Source organism: Ursus maritimus, unplaced genomic scaffold (assembly GCF_017311325.1).
Source record: "Ursus maritimus isolate PB19 unplaced genomic scaffold, ASM1731132v1 scaffold_5, whole genome shotgun sequence".
NCBI lineage: Eukaryota > Metazoa > Chordata > Mammalia > Carnivora > Ursidae > Ursus > Ursus maritimus.
This window is the reverse complement of record NW_024426663.1, coordinates 47,538,964-47,557,614: the sequence shown is the minus strand read 5'-3', so window position 1 is coordinate 47,557,614 and position 18,651 is coordinate 47,538,964. Positions and strand designations below refer to the sequence as shown.

At 49.4% G+C, this 18,651-nt stretch overlaps 1 protein-coding gene across 1 annotated transcript in view; it reads right to left on the bottom strand.

The window, feature by feature from the left end:
• Positions 1 to 18,651, bottom strand: part of DPYSL3 (dihydropyrimidinase like 3) — a 58,719-nt gene that overhangs the window by 11,097 nt on the left and 28,971 nt on the right. Inside the window, exons 3-8 of the mRNA XM_040622263.1 lie at positions 14,807 to 14,991; positions 11,843 to 12,007; positions 9,534 to 9,595; positions 8,586 to 8,666; positions 4,946 to 5,014; positions 1,624 to 1,744 (exon numbers count right to left, since the gene is read on the bottom strand). Of these exons, the coding sequence (XP_040478197.1) occupies positions 1,624 to 1,744; positions 4,946 to 5,014; positions 8,586 to 8,666; positions 9,534 to 9,595; positions 11,843 to 12,007; positions 14,807 to 14,991 (683 nt within the window). The remainder of the gene's footprint in view (positions 1 to 1,623; positions 1,745 to 4,945; positions 5,015 to 8,585; positions 8,667 to 9,533; positions 9,596 to 11,842; positions 12,008 to 14,806; positions 14,992 to 18,651) is intronic.

Genomic DNA, 18,651 nt, shown 5'->3' with positions numbered 1-18,651 from the left:
CATACCCAGGAGAGCAGCCACCCATGTCACGCTGAGACATTTACAAGCAAAGAAAGAAAACAGCAGGCTTACTGTGAGCGGGGTAAGGCAGGAGATGCCCCAGAATGTACTAGCTACGAAGCCTGTCTAGACAATTAGGAAGAATCCCCTCCCAGAAGAAAGGGGTCCCCTTTGCCAGAAGGGCAAGCAGCTGAACACTCAGCCATCAGAGTCCGGGGAACTATTTTTAGCCACCCAAGCCACCCACATGCGGGTCTTTACAGACCCGCTCAGAGTTTGGTGGATAAGTCCCTTATCTGGGGTCTCCATGACCACAATGGCCGCCAGGACAGGGTGGTAACAAGTATACACACGGGCCTAAGAAATCCTCTCTCCCGACTAACACAGGGCCCCACACCTCCAGGTTCTCAACCATACGCTGCTCACAAGTGAGCCCATGAGTGTGCCACGGAAGACGAGAACAAAAAGCAGAAGAGAAAGCTCTGAAATGAGAGTAAACTTCTGCTTGGTACCGGAGGAGCAAATGAAGCCCAAGTTAACAGCCACGGAGGAAAACAGCAGGAGGCAGAAGGCGGTGGGGACAAAGCTCCGGGGTGTGAAGGCGGTGCCACGAGTCATGCTTTAGAGACCCATTCAACTCCTTGTCCAAAATCAGCTGTGCTAACCTGTGTGGCTCAGGTGGTGGGACCCCGCCCCTGCTCACTGCCCTCCACCCTGGCCGATCAATTGCAGCATCCCCGGAGCAGACACTGGCTCTAGGAGGGGCCCATGACCCAAGCCGAGGCAATCAGAGCCCTCCTGGGCACTTTTGATGGAGCTGTTGGAAAAGCTCCATCTTTGATGGATGCCCCCCCATTGAATGCTGAGGACAACGGGTGCCTCTGAGCATTTACTCTTGTCACTGTTCACCCTGAAAATGAAGCCAAAAGAGAGGAAAACAGAGACAAGAAAGGATCAAGAGTGATAGAGCCCCAACATCATTGTTGAAACCCCTTGATCCAGCTATGCCTGAAACACCTTCAACCAATAATTTACTTTTAAGTCCATTTGAGTTGGATCTTTGACTTCTGCACCCACTATAATCTTGACTAGTATGTCCATTTATAAAGCTCAGATAATGTGAACTGACAATGAAGGATCAAAGGGAGGAAGAAAGACACCTGGGGCACCTGGCTGGCTCAGATGGTTAAGTGCCTGCCTTCGGCTCAGGTCATGATCCCAGGATCCTGGGATCGAGCCCCACGTCTGGCTCCTGGCTCAGCCAGGAGTCTGCTTCTCCCTCTCCCTCTGCCTCTCCCCCTGCTCATGCTCTCTCTTTCTGTATCTCCGTCTCAAATGAATAAATAAAATCTTAAAAAAAAAAAAAAGAAAGACGCCTCAAAACACTGATCGAAGCTGTGTCATCCCAGACAAACAACTTGCCCTTCCTGAGCCTAGTAAACTCACCCACCAAGTGGGAGAAATGCCAGAGTCCTGCCATCCACACAGGACCCTCTGCACTAACACGGAGGAAGGGCTTCCCAGAGAGCAAGGCAAGGAGTAAAATAAGCACATTCCCACAGGACAGCCAGAGGGGGGAAGGAGCCACATGGCTGGTGCTGAGCCCTTGGGAGCACCAATCACCTTTTTTCCTGGCTTGCGAGATCAGGTCCGCCGCGCTCTTGCTCATGACCTTTGTGACGTAGAGTGGACAGTTGGTTTGGCTCGCAATGGTGATGGCACGGAACACAGCCTCAGCTTCCAGCTGCAAAAAGAAGTCCCGGGAGTCAAGAGAAGCACAAGCCTCTTAGGGGCCACTCCCCTGCCTCTGTAAGCTGAGAATGTAGCGAAGCACCGAGCTGCAAAGCCCAGAGGGTCTGCAGTTAGAGGGCCCCAACCCACCACGTCCCCGCTGTGGCGCTTCACTTGGCGTCTCAGAGTCTCGCCCTCACCTTCCTAGGTTGCTTCCCTCCTCTCCCTGTCATGATCCCAGTGGCTTCATGTGATGGAAGCTTTTGCTCCCCAGTCTTCCCAGACAGATTCTCTGGCAAAGCATCCCAACACCAATATGGAAATAATAACCAGTAAAGGTGATTAGACATCAAATCCTTTTCAGTCAGAGGTGGCCATCCCAGCAGGCATTTCTTGCACTGATAATTCCCAGGCTTCCAGGGCACTGGGGTGGCTCAGTCAGTTAAGGGGCTGACTCTTGATTTCAGCTCAGGTCATGATCTCAGGGTTGTGGGACTGAGCCCCACGTCAGGCTCTGCACACTTAGTGTGACCTCTGCTTGAAATTCTCCCTCTCCTCTCCCTCTGTCCCTTCCCCCACTTGTGCTCTCTCTCTCTGTCTCTACAATAAATAAATAAAATCTTTAAAAAGAAAATGAGTCCCAGGCTTCTCAGCAGAGGGTTCTCTTCTTCTCGATTTCTTCCATCCCCTCCAAGGTAGAATCTACATGTTCAAATACGCTAGCCAACTTGGTTGGATTTATTCAATAAGAAATAATGAGTTTCCCCTTACTTTATTAACAAACGGTCTTTAGAGCTCAGGTTCTTTCAAATGGCCTGGGTCTGGGTTCTGGTTCTGCCACAGACAAGCTGGGCGACCTCGGGTATGGTACATAACCTCCCAAAGCCTCAGTTTCCTGTCTGTAAAATGGGGACAGTAATAGGACCTGGCACACAGGGCTGTTGTGAGGATTCTAAGAGCTCATCCTTTAAGGCACCTGACCTGCCCCTGGGACAAGGCAAGTGAGCCTGGCAGGCGGGCTGTTGGTCTTATTGCTCATCACAGCTCCTGGCCAGTGTGGGAGAGCCTGTGTCACTGCCCAAAGCCCAAGGCAGTCCGATTCAGCCCAAAGCAATGATGCTGGCATTCTCCCATTCAATCGGCAATAGTTCCATGTTGGATGGATAGGACATTCTGGTCAGCCTATGCAGCCCAACACTTTAAAAAAATACCAAAAACAGCTTGCAGATGCCCGGTGTTTGCATAACGCAAACCAGCCACTGCCCTTGGTGGGTGTAGTTCAGGAAACAGACTCTAGAACTTGGCGGGTCCTGCCTGCTGGCATCCCCCAAGCGGCACTTGCTTCCAAGGGGACGAGCCCCTGGAGCCTCTGACCACAGATGAATATGGCCACCTTCCTGAAGCACCGGACTTCGGGAGCAAAGCTCAGGTTCAGCTCTCTCTGCACAGGGTGTGCTGAGATGGTAGCAGAGTGTGCTCCGAACCGAAGAGGGGCTGGCCCCCCCTCCGCCCATCCCGCCTTCTTCACACCTGTGCTGCCCACTGCACTCCCCACGGCCTCAGTCTGGCCCCTCGGGTCCCACCCCCTCCCAGCTCTGCGGGTTCTTCTGCACCTTGACAACATGACTATCTTTGGAAGGTGACATCACCCTGCAGCTTCACCCAAAAGGGCTTTCAGGGTTGTCCAGATCTACAGCTGAGAAGCTTTTTACTAAAAAGGAGACGGGAACAGGAGGAGTGGGGTGGGGAGGGGTTGGGAAAACAAACCAAGGAACAAAAATAGACTTCGCTCAGAAATCCCCTGGCTGCTGCTACACAAACCCATCTTGCCAGCAAATCTCTGCCGCGACCAGCATTTAGGGAAAGTTTCACAAACAGTGCCGATCACCCCGGCCCGCTCACGCCGCGTAAACAGCTTTCCAGTCCTTCACATGGGAGCAGCTAGGGGCTTAACCCCCTGAGCCTTCGCTTCTTCGCCCAACAGTAGTGCCCAGCACCCTGAGCAGCATCAAGGACAGCTAAGGTAATTAGCACAGCGCCGGGTACGGGCTAGCGTTCCATAGAAGGGGCCTGATATTCCGGAGCCAGACCTTTCTGGAATGCTGTGAAATAAGGATAAATGATTTTAACCGGGAACAACAATGTCATTAGATGCTGAGGAGTTTCACGAGTGCTGACAGTTCTGCTTCTCCAGCTGGGCATGAGTGACACAACTGTATTCAGCTCGTAAAAAGTCCTCGAATGTTTATGATAGGAACATTTGTCTGTGAGTGACCTTTTAATTTTTAAAAGCCTCTAAAAGAGGCCACAGGAATCACTTGTTTCTGGTTCTGCCTTCTGCAGAGTGGGGGGGGCTGGGGCGACAGGGCAGGAGCTGGGCTCAGGCCACTTGCACAGAGGGCCCTGAAGGCACTCCAGGCGCCACTCCCGGGCTGGCCTCCCAAAGCCGGTATGCTGTCAGCCATGTGGCCAGCCAAGGCCCCGTTCTGCACCCTGTGCCAGCAGTTGAAGCTGCCGACATCCCAAACACACGCGATCAGCCACTAGTTAGCATCTATTCACTCGTCAGCTACTAAGCAGGCCCTACTCTATTCATCATTCATTTTACACGAGGGAAACGCCCATATGCAGACTTACTCATCACCTTACAACAAATCGATAGACATAATGTCTATGAAACACCCACTCCACCTACTACCCATATGGCTGATATTTTATTTTGCAGGACTCAGAATATAATATGGAATCAGGGAGGAAGCGGAAATGTCTTTGAGATGGACCCTGATTAAGAAAGGATTTAGGTATTTACCTCTCCAAATGAGTAAGTGTGGAAGACCCTCCACCTTGAGTTCTCTTTAGAGAGACAAGGGGTCACAAGTACGCATTTCCCTCATGTTGCTTTCTACTTTTCTCTGAGTCCCTTGAGTTGGTCCATCATATGTGCTCTTTGGAAGAAATGATCCAATACTGCTGTCTGGTATTCACAGACTCTCCCCACCTTTCCTCAAGGTTTGCTCCTACCCCGTGTAAGCACATACCTGGGGGAGGCAGGCCAAACACAAACACTCCAAGTGTCAAACGAGCAGCAGGCCATTTACCAGGCTGCTGGGGACTGTAGGAACACGAGTCTCCCAGAAGATGATGGAAAAACAGAGCACCTCCACGGCTGTCCTGCCCCCTCCTCCAGCCCCATCCCCGGCCCCCCACAACTCACCTCCTCTGGTCTGCTCAGCACATGGCCTTCTGGGCCAGTGATCCCCATTTCCAACATCCGGGTTTGCTCCTACAGCAAGAAAAGAACCGAGAACAGTTTTGAGATAAGCTCCACTGAGGCATGGAAAAACTATGCTGGTATCTTAATCTGAAGAAAAGGGTCCAAGGGAACAAAAAGAATAAGACGTGTATGTTGAATACCTTTGTTAATGCTCCATCTGGAATTATAAAATAGGGTCAAGTCTTAACTAAGAGGAGAAAAAAACGTTTCAGGGTAGCTTTTTTTTTTTTTTATTAAAAGGACGGCAGTCACTTAGAGCATCAGAATTTTGTCGCTGTTACACATCAAAAGTCACACCAACTCACTGACTTCTTACAGCTTCCTGCTGTGTTTCACAAGGTCTAGTCGCCTCCCCCTACATCAGAATCGCCCGGCTTGCTTTTGTAGCCGTGCAGCTGTCTGGCCCTCTCCAAATCGGAATGCAGAGGTGACATTCTGGGGATCTGCGCTCTAACAAAGCCCTCGGGCTTTCTTGTCGTTTAAATGGATGGCTGCAACAAACAGACTCAGAATTTAACCAGATGAAACAATGCCTCCAAACAGCATTACCTGACTCGGTCTTACGGTCCGATTCTATTTAATTAGTCTGTTTTGTGACAAAATTGCCTACCCCTCACAGCTGATGGCTAAATTCTTCAGACTATGGCCAGCTTTCTGGAAGGAGCAGGTGGCTGGGCAGTGAACACACACGTGGGCTAATTGGGACTGGCAGGACTCCTAAGCTGCCGTGTCTGTAGTTTTGCTGGGCTTCACTCTCCAAGCACTGAGGCCAGTGCCAATGAACCTGGGCGCTGTGCAGGGAGAGACGAGGGAGAGTGACCTGAACGAAGCCTTGTGGCTCTTTGGAAGTAGGAGATGTGTAGAAAGGAAAGGAGTCCTTCTCTCTGCACAAGAAGAACTATTTTTTGTCATTGTTGTTTTTATTTTGTTTCTAATAGTATAAATCTTTTTAAAGGTATAGGAAGAAAGATGCACACACTCGAAGCAATTGTGAGAAGAGGCATGATCACCGTCTCCAGCTCTACAGGATTAGAAAAAAGGCCACAGGCTGATTTTGCAGCAAAGAACCTTCACTTCTCATTCTTACTGTTCCATTTCTCGAAACTTGCACTGAACCCAGTTTCTTCTGAACTCTGGAGAGCTTCTGCTCTGTGTCGTCTCCTGAAGTCACACAAAGGTCGAGGTGTCCAACTACAAAGCCTCTTCTGTCTCATCTGACACTCTCACGTCGATCTTGTCCAAGGGTGCTGGCCCCGCGCACAGGAGGGAGCGCGCTCCAGGAGCGGTCTCCCAGGACATTGCATCACGTGCCTGAAGCTGAGTGCCGACCTCCTACACCAGCATCTCTGCAGCCACGAGAATCCCAGGAATCCCCACGCTCCGCAGGTGATTTTAATGCGCTGCTCCTGCTGGGAAGTCCCAGTCTAAACGCCCTGGTGTCCCTACAGCTGGAAGGTTAGGAAGGGGACGCAAAGACCCTTCGAAGCCACCTTACCTGGGGGGGGGGGGCGTGGGCACCTTGAGGCACTGACCATGGCTGTAATTACATCCCAGTTTGGGTAATGACACAATTTTGGTTTGCTCCAAGAGGACAGGAACCCTGTTTTTTTCATCTTCCCTCTCCAAGGCTCAGCACATAGTAGGTGCTCAGGAACTACTGTGAGATGAACGGCTAAAGAGGCTACCCTCTCAGATGGTCCTGCCGGCTTGAAACTTTTGAAAATCTCCATGGCTGGTACCCATGAGGAGATTTCTTCTTGCTCTTTGGTGATTTCTGCATCAAGGCTGAATACAGCAGCTGCCTTCATTTCGACAATGTGATAAAATCTTTCAGCTCAATCTGAATATAATAAATACCCACAAGAAACTCACCCAAATGGAAAAATGCCCTTATTCTTTCCCTGACTGAGAACAGATCCTTGACAAGGTAGGGAAGAGAGGGGACGGGGGCGGGGGGGGCGGGGAACCAGAGACAGTTTGGTGCTAAGGGGCCACCAGAGGAAGCTGGAAAGGGGGCTTAGCACTAGAGTCTGTTTGCCTCCACAGGGCCTTGGAGGAAGTAGTGGGGAGTTTGGTTTCTAGGGCATCTGGAAGGAGGGCTGGGTCCTCTGGCTGCTGTGCTGAAAATGGAGAGCAAGAGGAGGAGTGAAGCTCTAGCACCACGGGGATGCCTCCTGTGAGCACCGGACCCTCTCTGGAAAATGATTTCATTATCTCTGAGTGTGTGGGGGACGTGGGAGAAGGCTGTCAGGGGCCTGACTAATGAATCTCCTTGGTCAGCAAGAGGAAACGACACATTTAGCTCACCTCCTCTGCTCATGAGATAACACCCAGAGTCTGAAATCCTAGCAGCTGGAGCCCCGCGCTGCGGGGACATGCTGTCTCTCTGGGGGGCCTGCAGCGGGACTGCTGGGGCAACAGGCCCAGGACGCACCGACTCTGGCGAAGCCACACCACCTCAGAGCTAAGATTTTCTTCTCCCAGTTACCGGCTGGGATCCTTGGGCCGGTGACTGCATCCTTCTGAGCCCAAAGTTCTCCTCTACAAAACAGGGTAGATGGTAGCCATCTCTGAAGGGCCAGGTGAAGAGTGAGAACACACTACAGCGCGCACCAGCGCCTCGCACACGGCCGGAAGGGCTCACAACATGGTACCTGCTCTTTGATGTTCACAGGTCTGAGACAAGGGTCGGCCTCATGGTTCCCACACCCTGCTGACCACATTCACCAAGTCCTGCACGACTTCTAAAATGAAGTCTCAGCCCAAGGACTAGCAAGCTATGGAGTGTGTCTGTTTTGGTTCCCCTCAGTAAACTCGTGCCTGGCACAAAGCGCTCAGGAAATACTCTCTGAAAGAATGAATAATGGTTTTAGCTGTGAATGTTATTATATGGACCAAGAGAGCTCCCACTCTTCTAGCGGCCTCCTCCTAGTAGAGGCCAATCTTGAATGCTTCTGAGGTAAAGAAGACCCTGGCTAAGACACATCTGGGCAGCCAGCCCATTAAGTGACCCGGGAGATGGAGAGAGTGCCTTCTGCTTCCTCATAAACCATCACTTTGGGTCTTGGGGCCTCGCTTTCCTCACTCTTGCCTCAGGTTTCTCAGTACAACTTCTAGGAAACCAGTGGGATGTCTGATCCCCACAAGATTTTTATTACCTTTATTACCTAAAGCCGTGAGCTCCGCAGTCCTGGATCGGATTTCTGAGAAGCACTGCCTGAGGGTTCTTCCCTAGGACAGAGACTGTCACGTAGCTTGGACTCACTTTTCAAAGAGAATCAGCAACACTCTCCCACTAAATGGCCCAATTGGAAAACCTCTTCCGGGATGCCTGTTCTGATCCCCTTGGATGGTCAGACAGTCCCCCTTTTCACAGCACCCTCGGCTTTCTCCCTTGCTTCCCTTCATTGCCTCCTCCTAGCCTGGGAAGTTCTTTGGGGCAGGTGCTGTTTTTAGCAGAGGGTTTGGGACCGAGCCTCACGCCCATGAAAAGCTCATGCAATACTGCAGGAACAAGGAGAGAGACGGGCCGGGGATCCAAGCCCGTGCAGAGAGCACACCCAGGGCTGCGCGGCGTTACCTGGGCAATGATATCCCCATTCTCTGCGTGGACTTGCGCAATGGCTCCCAGCTCACCCAGACAGGTGAAGATCTCGTAAAGCTGAAAGAGAAAGGAGTTGCTGTCAGCTTCACCAACCACTGAGGCTTTCAACAACTTCACACAGGGGTCCATCACTAGGGCCACAAGTAAAACAAATGAGGAAAGCCAGAGAAAATCAGTGATTAGGACAAGAAACACAGACTAAAACATGCACGACCAAGAAGTGTGAGTCCACAGGAACTCTAGGAAACTCTCTGTGAAGAACATGTCATGTCTCCCCAGCCGACAGGGTAAATGTACAACAACGTGCTGTCGAGCCTTCTACGCTGCCTCCAGCACGTTTTTAATGGTCCTTCTCGACAAGTGCTCCTGAGAGCTGCTACAGCCTGGCCAGAAGCTCGAAGGAAAGCTGGCACCCCTATTCCCTAACCCTTCAAGGTAGACCTCCCCCCCACCTCCTACCCAGGAGGGATGGGAATTCATTCCTTGTATTTCCTCTGAAAATGTGAGATTCATCTCAAACCAACACATGCCATGAGAATGTCTCAGGGAAAGTCAGAGACAAGCTATTCGCCCAAACAGCAGAAGGCCCTCTTAATCCTGCGAGGCAGAGCACCTCATACTTCTGCTGAACTCCTGCAGGGTTTAGGGCTGGTGTGGCAGCTGGAGATTTCGGCATGCCCTTCCTCTTGTCCTTCTGAGAAAGCTGCTGCCAGTGGAAATTCTAGCTCCTGGACTGCCTTGCCATGGGCACCCTGCCTGCTCCCTTATTTAAAATGTAGTGTGGACTGCGAGGGCCTTAAGAAGCACTCTGGCCCAACAGTCTCCCACAGAGACCACAGTGACTCACGCTCCAAGAGCCAAGGTCATCGGCAACAATGGGAAACCCATCCAGCTACCCCAAACCACACAGCAATGGCTTGTTACCTCTGTGTTGGACACTTGATACAAATCCTTATAGGCCATGTAAACCATGAAGGAGTTAACCCCTGCAAGAGAGGGAAGGGAGGGAAAACAGGAAGAAAAAACCATTAGCACATCACATCCACTCTCCTTCCTTTGCTCCCGTCGGCCGTGGGGTCCAAGTGCATGACAGGCGCCCGTCCAATATAAAGCAGTTGCTTCCCATTCTCCATTCTCGCCTCCCGTGCAGAAGCAGCAATGCCGACGTGGTGTCACAGCAGAAGGAGCTCTGCTACGCCTCTGTCTTGCCTCCCCATCCCCCCGTTCCCCCGTCCCCCAGCCCAGGGAGTCAGTAAGCTTTGCTACTGCTCGAGGCAGGATACAGCACCGAGAATCGGGGGCAGCAGCACCTACTAGCTCAGTGAGCTTGGGATACCTCACCTCTCCGTCTCCTCACCTGTAACATGGAAAAATGACCACAGCCTACTTCGGAAGGCAGTTGGAAACGTTCAGTGAGACAACAGATACCAAAGGCTCAGCACCAGACCTGGCACCATATTTGAGCTTCATTAATGCAGCTCCTGGGATGGGTTTATTTCGCCACTTTAGGAATGCCTGCTCCACACTAGAGCCTGTGCAGGGGTCTGCATCGAGGATGGAGACCACATCCTCGGGGAACTAACGGAGCTAAGGGGCAGAAGTCAAGGTGCACCGTGTGCTTAAATATCTAAGCTGTAAGGGCTATAACGAAAGCGCTATTTAATTTTTCACTCCCAAATAGGCTATTAATGTAGTAATTTATATAAATAGGTGGGGCTGGGGAACAAACAGAGAGTCATTTTGAGGAAAGGAGGATAATTTTGGTCTCCAACCATTAGGGCCATCTCAGCCCACAGTGTTCCAGGCCAAAAGCGGGTTGTAATGTGAGAACTTCCCTACCCAGAATGGTTCAGCTTGGGGCAGCTTTTCCCAACACTACCCTTCCCATAAGCCTCTGCATCATCTGCGGAATGACCCGGGCTCCTTGGAAGGGAAGTGGGCGTTAAAGCCGTTCCATTTTCTACCCCAGTTGAGATGCATGGTGTGAAAGGAATCACAAGACAGGAGGGGGGTTGCAATCTCATATCCTGGATCAAGAAGGTCTGGGCAGAGCTCGTCGGATGAGGAGGGACGTGGACCCTGGGAGCCTATCCTCTCCCCTCCCCTGCAACCCAGAGCTCACTCTTTCCACTGCACTCCGGCATCCGCATCCAGGCAGCTCACTGAGAACAGTATTATTAATTTAGTGTTATAACAATACATCTTATTACATTAGTATTAGACCATGATTGTGATGAAATTAGTGTAATGCTATTACTATTACAACACTATCCAGCACCCTGTGGCATTTATCCTGTAGCTCTTCACTGGCCTGCTTCCTCTGGCCTTGCACGCTCAGCAGAGACCATTCCTTACATGTCCCTAAATCCCCCAGGTGACGTTATGATGCTGAGCACACTGCGGGTCTATTTGTGTGTATGAGGGGGTAGTGCGTGTACGTGAAATATCTGATGATTGAAAGGTAGAAGGAAGTAGAGAACAGAAGAATCTAAGACGACCAGGGAAACCCAAATCATGTACCCACTGAGAGGACACACACATTTCCATGTCCTAAGCTCCTAGCCTGAGTACGAACACATCTTCGCTCCCACAAGTGCCATAGCCTTTCCTGAGTATAACACTGTTTGAGAACCATAATGGTTTGATCTTTAGAGCGCAAGTTACAAAGGTTAAAAATTCCTAATCTCACATTTAGTAGCTGTGTGACCTTCTAGAAGATGCTAACCTCTCCTGGCCTCAGTTTCTTCCTCTAATGGGCAGTGTTGCATGGAGGTGAAGAGTACAGACTTTGGGTATATTTACCGCTAACTAGCCCTGTGATCCTGGGCCACTTATTCTGAGCCTCAGGCTCTCCATCTGCTAACTGAGATAATCATCCTTATTCTGAGGCTCTCATAAGGAGGGAGATGGCGTACACCAAGACAAAGTGCCTGGAACGCAGTGGTACCCTCACCTAGCACTCACGCTCAAGCGTCCAGGCTCCGAGCAAGAAGGGAGGAGGGGGGCGCCTGGGTGGCACAGAGGTTAAGCGTCTGCCTTCGGTTCAGGGCATGATCCCGGAGTTATGGGATCGAGCCCCACGTCAGGCTCCTCCACTAGGAGCCTGCTTCTTCCTCTCCCACTCCCCCTGCTTGTGTTCCCTCTCTCGCTGGCTGTCTCTATCTCTGTCAAATAAATAAATAAAATCTTTAAAAAAAAAAAAAAAAGAAGGGAGGAGGGCACACGGGGCTCACCTTTGTCCTTGATGAGGTTCTGCACCTCCTGCTTCACGCTGTCGTTCCAGTGGGTGATGTCCACGTGCAAGGCATAGTCGCAGCAGCTCTTGCCATCCGCCCACTCTCGCCACTTCTCATAAGCCTCCGTCAGGCTGGCCTTGGGCTCGGGCACCACGTGGTCAACTGAACGACAGAGGCCCCAGATGGGTAAGTCACTGACACGGCCTCTGCTCCCCTCTGCACAGGCCTGCTCCTGCTTGCTTAGCTAAGGCTGCAAAGCCTCTACTTCCTGTGCATAGCGTTAGAAAGTGTTCCCTGGCAGTTTCCAGACTGCTGATCATTTAACTGTCACTTACCCGTGTTGCTCTTGGACAAGCTACTAGCTTCTCTAAACCCCAGTTTTCTCATCCTTGAGATCGGGGCTCAGTGGGGTAGAGGGCAGAATGTCATAGTTCCTTCCTTCTAACTTTGTTGTATGATTAAATGGCAAAATGCATGAAAAGCATCTCACCCGATGTCTGGCACATAGTAAGTGCTCAATAATGTCAATGAGTACCTACTAGGTGCCATTATTACCAGAATTATGGGAAGTCACTGCTAGTGAAGCAAGTCAGACTCCCTTTTGAGGGTGGAAGGAGGGTAATTAAAGTGATGCCAGGTAACAGGGCAGTGACATCCTGTGTTTACTGCCACAGGAAAGAGCCAGTGTCACGAACCTGATGCTCAGCCCACAGATCTTATTTCCATATAAACTTTTTGTCAAGAATATGTTTTCTTGGAGCGCCTGGGTGGCTCAGTCAGTTAAGTGTCCGACTCTTGGTTTTGGCTCAAGTCACGATCTTGGGGTCCTGAGATCAAGCCCTGCAGTAAGCTCAATGTGTAGTCTGCTTGTCCCTCTCCCTCTCTTCCTCCCCCTGCTCTCTCTCTCTCTAGAATAAATAAAATCTTAAAAAAAAAAAAAGAATATGTTTTCTTTTGAGACCCAAATCTACTTCCACAGTACCTGCAACGTGGACAACACTGTTTAATATAATGACATTTACAACTGAGGAGGATAAGACAAGACTGCCACTCCCGTAGCTCTCTCGGGCAGTTGTGGAGAAGTGCAAATTGGTACAACTTTCCTAAGAAAAATTTTGAAATACACATAACAACTCGATATTTTTCATACCTTAACACGATGATTATTCCCATGCCAAAGAATTATTTCCAAGGAAATCGACATGCCATTTGCAAAACGTGGGTGCCAAAGATGTTTGCCACTGCAAACATTATTTATGTTTATTTAAGTGAAAAACTGGAAACCATCAAAATCTACAACAATAGAGAAGTTTAACTAAATGATAAATACACCTTCATAGAATGGAGGAGCAGGCACCCATTTTAAATGCTGTAGTGGAATAAAAAGATAATGGATGGAAAGACATCCCTGCCAGGATTTTTTACTGAAATGATACACTAAAACACCACTAAGACACAGTATGTCTATTATGATCCTGTTTCTGCTTCACGGGAAGGAAACTATAGCCAAACCGTAACAGTGATGGGGGCTTTATGGGTTTTCTTCTCTTGCTGCATATCCAGGGTCTTAATTTATCTATGAAGGACATGTACAGCTTTGGATTTCTTGGTATGGTTTTCTCTCATCACGTACAACTCTGACCCCCCTCCAGCTCCTTCCCTAACCTAGAAGACCAAGCACAATACACACTCCCCGGATACTGAACAGGTCCAGCTGCTGGCCGGGAAGGCAGAAAGCCAAGCCAAGATCACTCACTTCCTCAGCCTCCTACCCCAGGCAGCCCAGTGTGCTTCTCAGAAAGCAGACGCAAGGAGCTGCATCACTGACGTATGGACCTACATCAGGGCTTCTGTGGGCAGGCGGCTGCTAAGAAGTCAGCTGGCTTCCTTCCTTTAGCTGGAGAAAAGCTTCAGTCTCCCTGAATTGCACCTTTTATGGCCTTGATGCAATTTTCCCGGGTTTCCACACCCAGCTTGCTGGAGCTCAACCTTGCAGGGCTCCCGTCAAAAGGAGCCCAAGGACAATGAGCAACTCCACAGCTCAGGCTGTTCTGTGTCCTTGGATGGGTGCACACGGTGGTAAAATAAACAGTGCTCTTGCTGACCAAGTTTAGGCCCAGGACTGGGATGGGACCCAATTCCTTGGGATTCCTTTGGGACAGGAAGGACTGCCCTGGAATGTTATCTGTTCCGTAATCCAATGGCACGCAACTCCCTAGGTTTCTCTGGAATTGCAATAGTTCCGAGAAAAAGAAAGAAAAGAAAAGAAAAGAAAAGAGAAGAGAAGAGAAGAGAAGAGAAGAGAAGAGAAGAGAAGCAATGGCACGCAACTCCCTAGGTTTCTCTGGAATTGCAATAGAGGAAAGGAAAGAAAAGAAAAGAAAAGAAAAGAAAAGAAAGAGAAAAACAGAAACAAAAACCAAAGGAAACCACCACCACTTGCCCCACCTTCAGATAGGAATTGATCAAGAGCCAGGGCAGACCAGATAACAGTAAATGCCACCAAACCCCACGAGTTCCTCAAGCACAGCAGGTCCCCGTTATCTTTCCCTCGCGGGGACACTGAGTCCCGTTGACAGCGCTCTGCCCGCGCGCTCTGTCCCCGCCTGCCCCAGGCCCGAGCTGGAAGTGCTAAAATAATGTAGGGCCCTTCTCCACACTTCTCCCAGTGTCCGGCCCAGAGATGATTGCCGATTCCCCACCCACGGTATACCCAGCCCCTGCTCTGAGGCGGACGAGAGAGGACAGCTATTTCCCTGGCCTCGTGAATCTCCTCTAGGCAATTTCAGGGAGCTGCCAGGGTCCTCCCTAGCCCCTGCTTTCCTCAGGTCCCATCAGGCAGAAGGTCTGTACACTGAACTGAGAGACGTGTATAAGCTACTGCCAGAGAGCACAGGGGTTGTGACGTCAGTGAAACAGTCACTTGTTGGGACCAGGAGCATGTAGGGTCAGGCGACTCACTGATCATGGTGGTGCCCCCCGCTAAGGCAGCCTTCGTCCCTTGGAAGAAGTCATCCACTGTGGTCATTCCCTTGTATGGCATCTGGAAGTGAGTGTGGACATCGATGCCTCCAGGGATCACCATCTTCCCATTGGCCTCGATGGTCTTCACTCCTCCAGGGACAATCAGATTGTCTCCGATTTGCCTGGTGAGACAGGGAAGCAACTGGTCACTTAAAAGAGCGACTTTGAAGACAAACATAGTACTGTAAGGATTTTAGATGAGGCAACTTGTATTAGAACGGCCTTTGCAAGTGATTCGCAAGCTTAACAATCTAAAAGCAAATAAAGACAGGTGTACACCCAGAAAACAACTTTATAGGCGCAAAACGAGCTGATCTGCTGCTTGGTGGAACAGTGTGCACGTGTCCTGGCTTAGTGCTGCAACCCCACGGGTGGGACAGTGTCTATAATAGAGGGTGTGTAAGAAATAATTTTTTAAGAATAGGTGTTTTTGGTATCCCTTTCATTTTGTTCTTTATCTGAGTGAAGGGTGGAAAGTAACATTTGGAAAAGGATTAGGAGAATGTAAAATAATGAAGCATTAGGAGAGACTGAAGGAAGTAATGAATCATTTAAAGAATACGTATGTGAACTTGGCTATCCTCTTCAGTGAGTCCATCTGTGTTCCTGACAAGAGGAATCTGTTGGGGTCATTGTGTACGTCAGTCCTCACTCCCAATTCCACCCTTCCCTGATAACTTATCTGTCAGTCACAGCCAAAGGCAGATTCAAAGGAGGAAGCGGAAGACACAGACGCCCAGCTGGGGGGCGTCTCAGCAGAAGCGTCAAGCCAAGGAAGGTGATGGTGACAACCTCTACCAGACACACCTTTGCCCAGGAAGCTTCAGTGCATCCCCAGGAGGAAGAAAGGGGGACTTAGGTGGGGAGGAAGCTGATGAGTACTCCAGAGACACACTACCTACACCAGGCAAGTGACAAAGACAACTACTCCTGGCCAGATGTCACCTCCTAGACCGCCTGATGTTGCTTGGTTTATAGGTGACTTCACACCCTTGGTTTAAATGGCCAGTTAATTCTAGGGAGACTTAAGATTCACAAGCCTCGACATTATTATTAAACACGTCCTACGTTGGGGAGACCTGTACCCCACTACCAGTGGCACGAACACGTTCCCCTTTTGTTCACAGCGAGCCGAGACAGACACCCTCTCGGGACAGTAAGAAGGCCACCACTGGCCTTCCAAAATCAAAGTTCTGCAACTAAAATAAAGTATTCCTGACATCTCTAAGAGTTCAACTTCACCACATCCCCACTGGGCCATTCCAGAGCCACCACAATTCAAAACACGCTGTGGAAAAAATGCAGCCTCTGATTGTACCTCCATTAGAGTCCAGATACTGGCCACGATGTTCCCATTTTTCTCCCTCCCTGATCTTCCTCTGAGGTAAACTGAGAACCAAGGGCATGAAGAGTTAGTTACCCAGCCCGTGTGTGTGTGTGTGTGTGTGTGTGTGTGTGTGTGTCTGCTTGGGTGTTTCCGCCAGTTCTGAAAACGAGTGGAATACCATGTCTGAAACAGAAATGCCTTCCCCCCTTTTCCTCCACGGAGCCACTCAAGGCCATATGAATCCTTGAAGGCTTGGCTTCCATCTCCCCTCCTTGGTCAAATCCCGACAGACAGCCAGGTCTAATAATTAAGAGTAGAGATCTGCCCTGGATGCAGGCTATGTGGGTTCACAATCCTGGCTCCACTAGTTACTAGCTTTACGACCTTGGCCAAGTTGCTTAACCTCACTGGTCTTAATTTCTTCCTCTGTAAAATAAAAATGTCGTGCAGATTGTTAGTAGGTGTTAAGCCCACGGAACACTGCTAGGCACAGGAAAATTCAGCAAGCATCAGCTATGATAATTAATAACCATGCTAATCCCACATAGCACCCTCCTTCCCCCTGAATCTCATCTCCTCTACTACCTTAACCCTCATTGCTGCTAGTACCTGGTCATGTTATGCCCCCCGAAAAGACTGCAAGGTCCTGGGGGCAGATGTGGGTCCCGATGACAGCCACCATAGCATGTGACATAGCATGGGTCCCATGCTTTAGCCAACCACCTTCCACACTGCAGACACTCCACAAACAGTCACAGATAGACAAACAGCTCTGTGACAACTGGAGGGAATTATTTCTGTTTTTACGCTCTGCGATTTCAGAATGTTTTTGAAGAAAATGTCAGGATTGGATGAAGATCCACCCTTCTCTCTACCACCAGCACACACATCCAAAGGTTACATCTCTTCCATAACACCCTTGGCAAGTGGCCTTCTAGTCTATTCTAATAGAGATGGCAAAAGGGATTTACATAGTCAACTCTGGTCGTAGATGCCTGACTCGCTGTGGGAAGACGGATTCTGGGCCTGTATTTCAGGCTCAACTGTGAAAAGTGCTGTGATCAATTAGTGATGCCCATCATGAGCTCTGAAATGAGGAAGGAGTATTAGGTGCTACCTTTTTTTCCATCTCTGAAAATCTCTAAATGAGGGAACCTGCTATCTCCAAAGACAGCCGACTATATACAATAATTGTTTAGTAAGAGAAAAATATAAGATCAACTGGGGCTTATCTTTCAAAGAACTTCTTGTTTCACACTGGTTAGCTTGCCTACTGTTTCCGTATCTCCTATTCCTAATATGAAAAAGTGTTTATATGTAGGTAAGGCGACTAAACAGGATATCTCCATTCTTGCACATTTATTTATCCATTCACTCATAAGTTCAATGAACTTGATTAATATGCTGATCGCTAGTAAATTACTTCCTCCCTGTGTTCCTCTTTCTTCTCATCTGAGAAAAAGGGTAGTAATAGTACTTGCTTTGTGGGATTGCTGGCAGATTAAATGGAATGAGGCATGTAAAACATTTAACAGCACCTGGCACACACTACCTTGTCACTAAAAGGTAGCTCTTATAACAGTGTCTCCGTGTTAAGTACTGAGTTAAGCGCTCAGATATGGAGATGAACAGGACAGGGTGCTTGCTGTGCCTAACAGTGTCAGCACCGCTGGGACTGAGAAAGGCACGAGAAGGGAAACCAGCCTAGACGTGGGGGCTGACGAGAAATAGCCACCTACAGAAAGTTATGCCTAAGCCCAGTCTTCAAAGAGAAGGAAGAGAGCCACGATGGCCAGAATCTTACACAAGCCAGTGAGTTTAACAAATGTAAAAATAAAATGGAACAAGGCCAGGGATGGCTAATAAGATGGACTGGATACACTGATCTTATACAATATCTTTTCAGCATGAGGGCGTAGCTCACTCTCTGTGATGAAAGGCTATGTGTAGACCAAATCCTCTTTTACAGGTTACTAGGTAGGGAGCCCACAGAAAAAGGGAACCTGGCTACGCTGCTTACGGACACCTAGTAACACATCCCTGCAGTATCCATTTGAAAATCTTGTCTGAGATGTATGTCCCATCCGTGCTCAGCCCACCTAGGTTCTACCTAAGTCAAGGCTCAGTTCAAATGCCCTCTCCAGCCCCACCCCATCCTCTGAAGGGATTTCTCCTTTCTGTGCATTTATCTTCACTTGAACTCCTTTGACACCCACAGCACAAGGCCTTATATTTTTAAGGTGCTGTCATTTTGTGCACATTTTTTCAATAAATTAGAGGACAAGAGTCACATCTTCCACTTCTCTAAGATGCACAGAGAGCCCATCAATACAGTTTGCACAAAGGGGCCCGCAGCATCATTTGGTTGCTCAAATTCAGATTTCACATTTCATTCACAAGATTCATACAAATTAAGGCTAGCTCCCATTTTAAGGGATTATGTGTATCCAGAACG